This window comes from Anomaloglossus baeobatrachus, chromosome 4, assembly GCF_048569485.1.
Source record: "Anomaloglossus baeobatrachus isolate aAnoBae1 chromosome 4, aAnoBae1.hap1, whole genome shotgun sequence".
Lineage (NCBI taxonomy): Eukaryota > Metazoa > Chordata > Amphibia > Anura > Aromobatidae > Anomaloglossus > Anomaloglossus baeobatrachus.
Window position 1 is genome coordinate 18,049,358 of NC_134356.1, and position 11,966 is coordinate 18,061,323.

The following is an 11,966-nucleotide window of genomic DNA, read 5'->3' on the forward strand; positions in this document are numbered from 1 at the left end:
AGTATGTTCCTCATTGTCTATAACCACAGTTGTTGGAAAGGCAGCATTTTGGTAGCCAACAGTTTGCAGATGATGAAAGTCAACCTCCAAGCCATGTCATGACCTTCTAAAAGCATGTAAAACACAGCGAGGGGACTCCAACCACAGTCTCCCTCGTTTCCACTAACTGGGCCACACACACCCCACTTGACTGGCATCGGTTGAGCCCCCTTTTGAAAAAGAAAAAGATGCTTGGCATGAAGCACTCTCAAAAATACGCGTGCCTTTCCCGTCCCCTGGCTGACCCAGGGGAAGAAAAGTCCTCTGAGAGCCATGACTTGTTCATCTTGGTTCTTTTAGAGACACAGCGAGGGGACTCCAACCACAGTCTCCCTCGTTTCCACTAACTGGGCCACACACACCCCACTTGACTGGCATCGGTTGAGCCCCCTTTTGAAAAAGAAAAAGATGCTTTGCATGAAGCACTCTCAAAAATACGCGTGCCTTTCCCGTCCCCTGGCTGACCCAGGGGAAGAAAAGTCCTCTGAGAGCCATGACTTGTTCATCTTGGTTCTTTTAGAGACACAGCGAGGGGACTCCAACCACAGTCTCCCTCGTTTCCACTAACTGGGCCACACACACCCCACTTGACTGGCATCGGTTGAGCCCCCTTTTGAAAAAGAAAAAGATGCTTTGCATGAAGCACTCTCAAAAATACGCGTGCCTTTCCCGTCCCCTGGCTGACCCAGGGGAAGAAAAGTCCTCTGAGAGCCATGACTTGTTCATCTTGGTTCTTTTAGAGACACAGCGAGGGGACTCCAACCACAGTCTCCCTCGTTTCCACTAACTGGGCCACACACACCCCACTTGACTGGCATCGGTTGAGCCCCCTTTTGAAAAAGAAAATGATGCTTGGCATGAAGCACTCTCAAAAATACGCGTGCCTTTCCCGTCCCCTGGCTGACCCAGGGGAAGAAAAGTCCTCTGAGAGCCATGACTTGTTCATCTTGGTTCTTTTAGAGACACAGCGAGGGGACTCCAACCACAGTCTCCCTCGTTTCCACTAACTGGGCCACACACACCCCACTTGACTGGCATCGGTTGAGCCCCCTTTTGAAAAAGAAAAAGATGCTTGGCATGAAGCACTCTCAAAAATACGCGTGCCTTTCCCGTCCCCTGGCTGACCCAGGGGAAGAAAAGTCCTCTGAGAGCCATGACTTGTTCATCTTGGTTCTTTTAGAGACACAGCGAGGGGACTCCAACCACAGTCTCCCTCGTTTCCACTAACTGGGCCACACACACCCCACTTGACTGGCATCGGTTGAGCCCCCTTTTGAAAAAGAAAAAGATGCTTGGCATGAAGCACTCTCAAAAATACGCGTGCCTTTCCCGTCCCCTGGCTGACCCAGGGGAAGAAAAGTCCTCTGAGAGCCATGACTTGTTCATCTTGGTTCTTTTAGAGACACAGCGAGGGGACTCCAACCACAGTCTCCCTCGTTTCCACTAACTGGGCCACACACACCCCACTTGACTGGCATCGGTTGAGCCCCCTTTTGAAAAAGAAAAAGATGCTTGGCATGAAGCACTCTCAAAAATACGCGTGCCTTTCCCGTCCCCTGGCTGACCCAGGGGAAGAAAAGTCCTCTGAGAGCCATGACTTGTTCATCTTGGTTCTTTTAGAGACACAGCGAGGGGACTCCAACCACAGTCTCCCTCGTTTCCACTAACTGGGCCACACACACCCCACTTGACTGGCATCGGTTGAGCCCCCTTTTGAAAAAGAAAAAGATGCTTGGCATGAAGCACTCTCAAAAATACGCGTGCCTTTCCCGTCCCCTGGCTGACCCAGGGGAAGAAAAGTCCTCTGAGAGCCATGTCCACATTGTCAGTGGACAGACATGTGTGCTTATCTGCCAGCAGACCCCCAGCAGCACTGAAGACAGGTTCCGAGAGAACGCTGGCTGCAGGACACGACAAGATCCCCAAGGCGTACGTGGCGAGCTCAGGCAATTTATCAAGATTGGAAGCCTAAAATGAGCAGGGCTCAAGTTGCACAATAATGGAATCGATGTTTCCTTGCATATACTCATATATCTGTGTGTCCTCCTCTTTTTCCTTGTCCAGCTCTTTTGTTTTCACATGAGTATATGTCCTTGTCACTTTCCCATGTGTTGTGAGTTGTTTGTCACCTTTTGGACACCTTTGAGGGTGTTTTCTAGGTGTTTTTCTGTGTTTGTGATTGCCTGCCATTGTTTCCTATGCAGTTCGAGTTCGGTTCGTCGAACGTTCGACGAGCCGAACTCGAACGGGACCTCCGTTCGGCGAACCGACCTCGAGCCGAACCGGGACCGGTTCGCTCATCTCTAATCCCTACCCATATTAGACATGTGTTCCTGTTAACCCAGTTTTATTGTTTGATGGACAACTAGGTCACTGAACTATGGGTGCTGCTATGGGATATTCAACAGTGAGTAAAGAATTTTGATTGCAATCCCTGTGTCGTTCCCTTTCTTCATCCACCTTCAGCCCTGCGCTTCACTAATAGACTACTACTCCCAACATCCGCCATGGGGCCTAGCTCTGCCTGTGGAGAGCTGTAACAAAAAACTCACCAAAAGGAGCTATAAATAACATCAGAAACCTAGGTCAGGAGGATAATCAGCACTATATATATGTGCATCTCACACGAATGTGAGAATCCTTGACGTGGATTGCGAGCTTCCATATTTTGGGCCAAAATATCAACTAATATCTCACTATTTGAGGTATGGCACATTTTATACATTTTTGCAGGACGTGTGTGGATCTTCTGAATTCAGGTGGTAAATTGGCAAGTATGTCATGTGTGATGCACTTATAATTATAATATAGTGCTAACTAACCCGCCTGACCTAGTGTTGTGCACCATTTATAGGCCATAATTCAGACACTGTGCATCTTGCGTATCCATGTGAGATGCATATATATATATATATATGTAATATATATATATATATATATATATATATATATATAAATATATTTCGGATTATAGGACGCATTTTTCCTCTTTAGGAGGAAACTGAGGGATGCATCTTAAAATTCTAAAACAGCTTACCGGGGTGCTGCTTGTGTGGCGACCAGATGCGTTCTGGTGGCTGGGTGCCTGTGGCTGCATGCAGGCAGCCGGGTGCCTGTCGGTGCTGGCTTCCTCTCTGTATGGACCCGCTGTGGCTTACGCTACTAACCCGCTGCGGCTGCCAGCACAACCTCTGCCTCCTGTGACCCCGCTTCACCACCAATGCTGCCCCCCTCCGGTAAGACAACACCGGATTATATGAAGGACAACAATTTTTTTTTTTTACCTTTTTAAGTTCTTAATTTGGGGTGCGTCTTATAATCTGGTGTGCCTTATAAAAGGAAAAACACGGTGTATATATCTCTAATATATAAAGCTGAATGTGTGTGTGTGTGTGTGTGTGTATGTCCGGGATTGGCATATGCACCGTCGCAGCTACAGCCACAAAATTTTGCACACTTACACTTCTGTACCCCGAGAGCGTCATAGGCTATGTTTCGAGGGGAAATTTTAACCCCACGCTTTACAGTTATTCGCCAAAAAACCTGCCTCCATTAAAGCGAATGAAGCTGGGAGCCACAGTGCAGCCAGAACTTCAGAAGAATGCGCAGCCACGCCCTTTTATGGAATGTTGGCGTGTCACAATGCAGCCAGGGAAAGAGACAGACACAGACAGGGAAAGAGGCAGACACAGACAGGGAAAGAAACAGACATAGACAGGGTAAGAGACAGATACAAAGAGACAGACACAGACAAAGAGACAGACTGACAGGGAAAGAGACAGACAGGGAAAGAGAGAGACAGGTAAAGAGATAGACACAGATAAAGAGACAGAGACAGACACAGGGAAACAGACAGACAGGGAAAGAGAGGGAAAGGAACAGACAGGGAAAGAGACAGAGATAGATAGACAAGGAAAGAGATAGATAGACAGACAGCGAAAGAGATTGAGACAGACGGAGAAAGAGACAGAGACAGTCAGAGACAGACAGACAAAGATAGTGAGAGAGATAGAGAGATATATACAGAGGGGGAGACAGACAGAGAATGGGAGAGAAAGAGAGAGACAGTTACTATCCCGGGCGTTAATACATTCTATTCATACATTCTATCCCGGGAATGTTAATACATTCTATTTTGTTAACAGCAGTTATTAACCCGGAAGAAGCCGGGCAGCGCTGCACCGATCTCCCGCCCTTCCCCCCTCAGCAGGAGATGTAGATTCTCCTCAGAAACTGTGGGTGGCTCTTAAAAGAGCCCTTGTCAGAGCCAGATCCCCAGCAGAGCAGGTCGTGCAATGAAGATGTTCGGGTTTAGGAGCTTTCATCTTCCTCTTTCTGCCCAGAACAAGGACATTCGTGCAATGAAAAGTTGTTATAGATTCATCTGTGAGTGTATTATTATAAAGAGAAGATATGTAATAATTGTAATATAACTATAATCCTATACATGGCTATTATGCTCTGCTGCATAATCCCTGCGAGGCTGAGCATTGTATTTGCTGAGCTGTTCTGTGTCTGATATTGGAATAATCGGGATTGCTGCGATGGCGGCTGCAGTGTAGATACAATAATGCCGCTATGTATCAGCCCCGTGTTTAGCTCCTCATTGTCACCTGCTTTGCTTGTATTGCAGGTAATTCATCTGATCTAATGCTAATGTTACAGCTAATAATAAACACCCCATTATTATCCCCGCGGCTGATATATCGCCGTTCACCTATAGAAGTGAATGGGCTTTGTGTTATACAGATATGGCCGGTCTCTTATGAATTTATAGTAAATGCTGATGTTACTGACTGCTGGTGATAAATATAATGTAATTATTATCGTCACTTACTGCTGCAGATTCTTACATTGTACTGCATAGGGTCTGTGTCTGCATAAGATATGATTGGGTCCGAAATCCATTCCTATTGGTTGCTGATGCTGCTTTGAGCAACGCTATTGGCTGTGTTAGGCCGTGGTTACAGTTTCCCCATTTCTCCGCTTTGATAGCCAGCAGTCTCCATCATGTCATGGATCGCAGGCTGATTGGTGGACTGAAGGGAGGAAGCAGGAGCCGCTCCCCGCTGTAGCTATAATGCGGCCTACTATTTGTTACATGCATCATATGTAACATCATGCAACTAGACAAGCTTCCACATACCCCTGATGAATCTGGGCAGCAATCAACAATTCAGATAAAACGCGTAGGGCGCGTACACGATAGAGAGGCACTAGAGATAAAATGATCTACCGCTCAGTACATTGCACAGGGCTTATTGGCAGTTTAGCTGCGGGGAATCTTCACAGTCCAGCTCCACGTGGCCTGATGTTACCGCCTGAGTATAATAGAAATGTTTACTCTTCTGGCTGGAGGTGCATACTATACCAGGAAAACTTGATTTAGTTACTGAAAAAGTTCCTCTAACGCTGCTATCTGCTCTCACTTTTGACCAATGAAAATAGGATGTATAGCCTGATTCTTGAGACTGGTATTAATCTACTCAGTCACTGACTGGAATGTTGTAATAGTCACTTGAGCATTTCTTAAATAAGATAATTGACTATCTATAGTGGAAACGTTAGTGAATGATTATAATAATAAGTGTGCCCCTCTCAGATCTATTGTCTATCAACATTATATGATCTGTTCAGTGACTTGTCTCGTATAGTAGATGAATCAGCGCCATATACATTGTCTGCTCTGTAAATAATGGCAGAATGAATGCTTGATAAAAAGCCCATGTAATATGGATTGTGGATGGGTAGATCATATTTAGGCAGCAGTTTGCACTTCACGTTTTCTTATATTTGTGATTTCTATTATTGGACATTATAGGAGTTTATTTTCAATTAATTAATAAAGGTTATTTTTTAACTCCAAACTAAGGAAACGTGTGAAACAATTTAATAATTATTTCTGGAGGACAACATTTATTACACGTTCAGTGAATGGGACGTGCTATAGAAGCAAATGAAAACAGACTGATGGAGATTGCTCCTTCAACCTCTTATTCACCCTTTTCAGGCTCAGCAGGGACCTTTTTGGCTCTATCTAGTTTGCTTTTGGACCGATACAGCGCCATATCCTTGTACTTCTTCAGGGGGTTTTTTGCTTCTCATAAGACTCCTTGTTCCCTGATGAATTGTTATTCCACATCTCTCCTCATTTCTTTGCCTCGTCCCCAATGGTCAGACCTGGCTGCTGCCCTCTGATTTCAGGAGGGAAGTTGGAGCAAAACAAGAAGAAAACAGAGGGAGCATTTGGGTCCTTAAACTTTTTCACTCTTTCTCCTTTGGTGACTTGTAAGCTTTCATTTCACTTCCATAACCAACTTTGTCCGCTTTCTCCATGTCTTCACTTTTCTTTCGCTGTAGCAGCCATAACCTTCCCCTGTTCCCTGCACTTACTGGAGAATTCTGCAAAGTTCTCACATGCATTAGGATGCACAGATGCATTTCCTTCTCTTCAAGTCTGTATAAAGTAAACAATAGAGTACACTATATTGTACACACAGCTGTATATATTGTACACCCTGCTCTATTATTATGGGCACTTATAATGCTGTTGATCGGTACTGATTGTGCAGTATATACAGCAGTGCTCTGTGTGTGGATTCTGCATTTTGTGTCTCCGCTTCTTCCTCAGTATTTCACCTTTTGCACAATATTTGGTGTCACTTGTGTGAATTAATATTTCTGTGATCACACGGATTTTTTTTTGCTTTCTGATGGGGAGTGAGTCGCATTGTGAAGCCATCGCCTGAGCACAGCTCTTCCCTCCATTACAGGCCTCAGAGATAAAAGCTGCAGAGGATAAGACACAATCTTGTGCCGGAGATCGCACTCATCCTCCTCCGGGTGTGATCCACTAATGTGGAGACGTGTCCTCCCCCCAATACTCTGCAAACACGGGATAGATTTATATTCCAGCTCCGGGAGGTGCAGGCAGCGGAGGCCATCGCCTGTGTTACCCTTCTGGGCTCTCAGCAGCTCCAGGTCGCCCCCACATCGTACAATCCGCTGCCTGCACGATGGATATTGTAGTGAAGATCCCTGTGGTGGTGACAAGAGCCGGGAATAGGAGGACGAGCTCCCGCAGCAGGTTTATCTTCCCGGACACTCAGTGATGAGCAGATCGGGAGGACGGCGGCGCTGATCCCGGGATCTTCTCCGCTCTTTCCCGGCATCTCTGGCAGTGACGGCCACACACGCTCCGCGGAGATGATGGCGGAGGACAAGTGATGGCGGAAGCTCCTCACCCGTCCGGCTGTAGCCGATAATATAGAGCTTTTATCCCGGGCAGGGAAGCACAAGAGGAGAGCGGAGCTTCACTGGGCTCAGCCGGGAGAAGGCAGGGCCTGTGCTCAGTTTCAGCCAATGGAAGCTCAGGATGGTGCAGCGCAGTAACCAATCAGTGCGCAGTAAGACTGTATATATAATAGGCGCCTCCTGCTCCGGTCTCAGTGATTTCTCTCTTTCAGAAGATTTCTGTGTTTACTTTCCGATCACACGATGGCAGAGACCGCACCGGCCGCCGCTCCTCCTCCCGCCGAACCGGCCGCCAAGTCTAAGAAGGCGCCGAAGAAATCCGGGGCCGCCAAGAAAAGCAGCAAATCCTCCGGTCCCAGCGCCTCCGACCTGATCATGAAAGCCGTGTCCGCCTCCAAGGAGCGCAGTGGAGTGTCTCTGGCCGCCCTGAAGAAGCTTCTGTCTGCCGGAGGATACGATGTGGAGAAGAATAACAGCCGCCTGAAGCTGGCCATCAAGGCTCTGGTCAACAAGGGCTCCCTGCTCCAGATGAAGGGCAGCGGCGCCTCCGGGTCCTTCAAGCTGAACAAGAAGCAGGAGACGAAGGACAAGGCGGCCAAGAAGAAGCCAGCAGCTGCGGCCAAGCCTAAGAAGCCGGCAGCCAAGAAAGCGGCCAAATCTCCAAAGAAGCCCAAGAAGGCTCCAGCCGCGGCCAAGAAAAGCCCGAAAAAGGCCAAGAAGCCCGCAGCAGCCGCCAAGAAAGCGGCAAAGAGCCCCAAGAAGCCGAAGGCCGCTCCAAAGCCCAAGAAGGTGACGAAGAGTCCGGCTAAGAAGGCGGCAAAGCCCAAAGCTGCCAAGAGTCCGGCTAAGAAGGTGACTAAAGCCAAGAAGCCCGCGGCCAAGAAATAAGCGAGAGCCGCTCTGTCCTCCTACCACAAAGGCTCTTCTCAGAGCCACCACCTTGTCCTGCAGAGCTGTATGATCAGTGCCACTCTTGTCCTGCAGAGCTGTGTGATCAGTGTCACTCTTGTCCCCCTATGACCAGTATTTGTATTTCTCGCTATGTAGATCTCCGCGGTGATCTCGTGTACAGGGGGCGGTAGATGATTATGTTGCCGGGGGATGTAGTGATAATGCGGGAGCTGCTCTGTACAGCGCTGTGTGCGGGGAGATGGAGCTGCAGTTACATCGGTGGCTCCAGAGCCGCGTGTAGCCGAGAAGTGACACTGTTTATTAGAGCGGCGGGAAATGAGTGAGTAGCTGAGCGCATCATGGGAGGGGGGAGATGCGGGACCACTGAGGGGGAGGGACACAAGCAGGGTTACAACAGGGGCGGGGTTACCGAGGGGGATTCTAAAGGGCGGAGCTTCTTCTGAAGACTGATTGGTAAGAGACTTAGGATGATTATTGGCTGTATTATTTTCTTTTTTGTCACATCGCCAATAGAGTACAGGGGGCGTTTTTCTGCAGACCAATGACGACACGCACAGGAAAAGCGGGGTTACAAGGGTGGCGAGCAGACTGAGGGGCGGGGTTAACACTGAGGGTCGGGGTTAAGACTGAGGGGCGGGGTTACTGAGGGGCGGCGCTTTATCTGAAAAGTGATTGGTCAGAGACCTCAGGTGGTTATTGGCTAGATAGTTTTTTTTGTGTGCAGTAACCAATGAAGTGCAGGGGGCGGTTATAAACAGGCCAATCAGGACGCGCACAGGAGGATAAATACTCTGCTCCCGCCGCTCCTCTCATCACTCCTGATCTCGTCTATACATCGCTATGGCCAGAACTAAGCAGACCGCCCGTAAATCCACCGGAGGGAAAGCTCCCCGCAAGCAGCTGGCCACTAAGGCCGCCAGGAAGAGCGCTCCCGCCACCGGCGGAGTGAAGAAGCCGCATCGCTACCGGCCGGGGACAGTCGCTCTCCGGGAGATCCGCCGCTACCAGAAATCCACCGAGCTGCTGATCCGGAAGCTTCCCTTCCAGCGCCTGGTGAGAGAGATCGCCCAGGACTTCAAGACCGATCTGCGCTTCCAGAGCTCGGCCGTCATGGCCCTGCAGGAGGCCAGCGAGGCTTATCTGGTGGGGCTGTTCGAGGACACCAACCTGTGCGCCATCCACGCCAAGAGGGTCACCATCATGCCCAAAGACATCCAGCTGGCCCGCCGCATCCGCGGGGAGAGGGCGTAGATCTGTCCCGCACCCCCGAGCACAACACAAAGGCTCTTTTCAGAGCCACCAAATCCTCCCTCAGACGAGCTGATTCCTGGTTTCTGATTCCGCCTCATTCCCCGCGGTCTCTGTACATGTGACGGGCGGCGCTGCCGAGTCTCCTGTTTGTCTCTTGTTTTGTTTCTTAAGCACAAGCCGCAGCGTCTGTATCTAGATTATGGTGGTTTCTTACCATTGTCCTTTCACTAGGAGCGGCTCAATGTGCGGCGCAGTTTGGGGTGATATCGGAGTCTTCCAGACCGCTCTCTTCAGCCGCCACTGATCCTGGAGACGCTGCAATCCCTGCTGTGTCGGGTGCAGTGATCGTATTGCGTCACCTCTGGAGCAGGAGATGCTGTGGCGCTGGATTTACTCTCCGCGGCTCCGGTCCAGTCAGGATCACAGCGATCAGTGAAGGACTGAGGAGGGTTACGCAGGGATATTCATGCGCCCTGTGATGCACTTATTGGGATCTGATGTCGGGGGCTGTGGGATCTGTAGATGTTCCAGGGGGATCCTCACTCCAGGTCGCTGTTTTGCTTGGTGAATATCTGCAGATCGGTCGGAAATTGTATCGGGCTGTGATTTCGCGCTGCTCAAATAGTGCGTGTGTGTAATTCGTTAAGACTCGTGAGAAAGAGATAAACATCTTCAGCGTCTGCAGATCGCTCAGATCTGTGTCGGGCGCTGGGAATCGTCGGATTGTAGAAATCTCATCAGAACGTCCGCCCTGAGGCCGCGTGTTATACACGGATGGCGACAAAGAGCGGGAGGAGCTATCGGCCACTAAGCGGAAGTTCAATTTTTTCAGCCAATCATCACTTTGCAACAAGTTTCTTGACCCTCAGAGGACTATATTACTATTATAGCGCACTATATGGGAAGATACAGCCCTACATGGAGGAATAAAACAAAAGGGACCTGGCACAATGTGGGTGTTTGCACCAATATGCTCTATGGTGATTTGTAGCACACTGTATATAGGGTGTATCAGGACTGAGGAGACAAAGTCCAGCTCCCCAGTAATGCCTGAGTGCAGTCATCTGCGGAGCACGGATAGTTACTGCCGAGACTAAATGCAAAGAGGAGAAATCCAGCTCCGTGGACAGAAAATTATTTTATTGGTGCGTGTTATATAACACAATATGGCAGTCTGCAACAGTACTTGGAGGTATACAGGATTATATGAGGACTATACACGTTAGTACTATATGGGCTTATAGATCAATATGTCGTATGTATATGGCTAATTTATGCAGGTATACTGTACCATGTGGGAGTGTACAGCAGTAATATTTATGGCACTATATGGGGGTTCTATAACAGTATATGGAGATATGCAGGATAAAATTGGAATATACAGCACTATATGGGGTTTACTGGAATGAAGGTTGTCTATATTTAACATAATCACGATAGAAGCAGGAAAATAACCGGACAATGAGCGGGAAATTCAAAATCCCTAACAGTTCTGCGCTCAGCCAATCCGCATAGGAGGGGCGGAGCTGACGATGCAAATGTTCCGCCTCGGAATTACGTCTTCTCTCCTGTTCTCTTTCTGGTCCGCCCTCGCTCTATATAATGAGGACTGTGCGCTCGTCAGTCATAGTTTTCTGCTGATTACGTGGAAGATGTCTGGACGCGGCAAAGGAGGGAAAGGTCTTGGGAAGGGCGGCGCCAAGCGGCACAGGAAGGTTCTCCGGGACAACATCCAGGGCATCACCAAGCCCGCCATCCGCCGTCTCGCCCGCAGAGGAGGCGTCAAGCGCATCTCCGGCCTCATCTATGAGGAGACTCGCGGCGTCCTGAAAGTCTTCCTGGAGAACGTGATCCGTGACGCCGTCACCTACACCGAGCACGCCAAGAGGAAGACCGTCACCGCCATGGACGTGGTGTAGGCGCTCAAGCGCCAGGGCCGCACTCTCTACGGCTTCGGGGGTTAATGCTTCTGCTGGAAAAATAACCAAACAAAACACAAAGGCTCTTCTCAGAGCCACCCACAGTTTCTGAGGAGAAGCTACAGCTCCTGCTGCGGGGGGAGGGGCGGGAGATCGGCGCAGTTTACTGTCATGGTGGCTGGGAACATCGCAGGCTCGGAAAGGTTAACAGCGTCTGTGGGAGGAGCCAGAAGTCCCCTGAGTGCTGATTTGCTGAACACCGTGAATATGAAATTCCCGCAGAACGGTTGAGTTTCCGCTCTTTGTTCTGTGCATCCCGCGGTGCATGGCGGGAGATCTCGTGCTGCTGGGAGAGATTATCTAATGTATATAGAGTAAATTCAGCACTATATGGCGGTATACTGCATTGTTTGATTATAGTGTATTTGAAGGTTTATTGCAGTGTATGTAGAATCCAGCATACGAGTATTACACAGCGCTATATGGAGGGTGTAAGAGACTATTGGGGTAGAAAACAATATGGTGCATATAAAGCTCTATATGGCAGTATTGGGAGAATAAGGCTGAATGGTGTGCACGCTCTATGGGGGC

General features: G+C 49.0%; 2 protein-coding genes across 2 annotated transcripts; both read left to right on the plus strand.

The window, feature by feature from the left end:
* The first annotated feature begins 7,536 nt into the window (after positions 1 to 7,536).
* LOC142301024 (histone H1.11R-like) lies at positions 7,537 to 8,181 on the plus strand. Its single transcript, XM_075342046.1, has one exon. It carries the CDS (start codon positions 7,537 to 7,539, stop codon positions 8,179 to 8,181), a length of 645 nt encoding a protein of 214 aa, XP_075198161.1.
* An 864-nt stretch (positions 8,182 to 9,045) lies between these two features.
* On the plus strand, positions 9,046 to 9,456 carry LOC142302257 (histone H3). Its single transcript, XM_075343331.1, has one exon. It carries the CDS (start codon positions 9,046 to 9,048, stop codon positions 9,454 to 9,456), a length of 411 nt encoding a protein of 136 aa, XP_075199446.1.
* Positions 9,457 to 11,966: the final 2,510 nt, after the last annotated feature.

Coding starts and splice junctions, on each gene's coding strand:
- LOC142302257 (XM_075343331.1), top strand. CDS start 9,046: ATGGCCAGAACTAAGCAGACCGCCCGTAAATCCACCGGAGGGAAAGCT.
- LOC142301024 (XM_075342046.1), top strand. CDS start 7,537: ATGGCAGAGACCGCACCGGCCGCCGCTCCTCCTCCCGCCGAACCGGCC.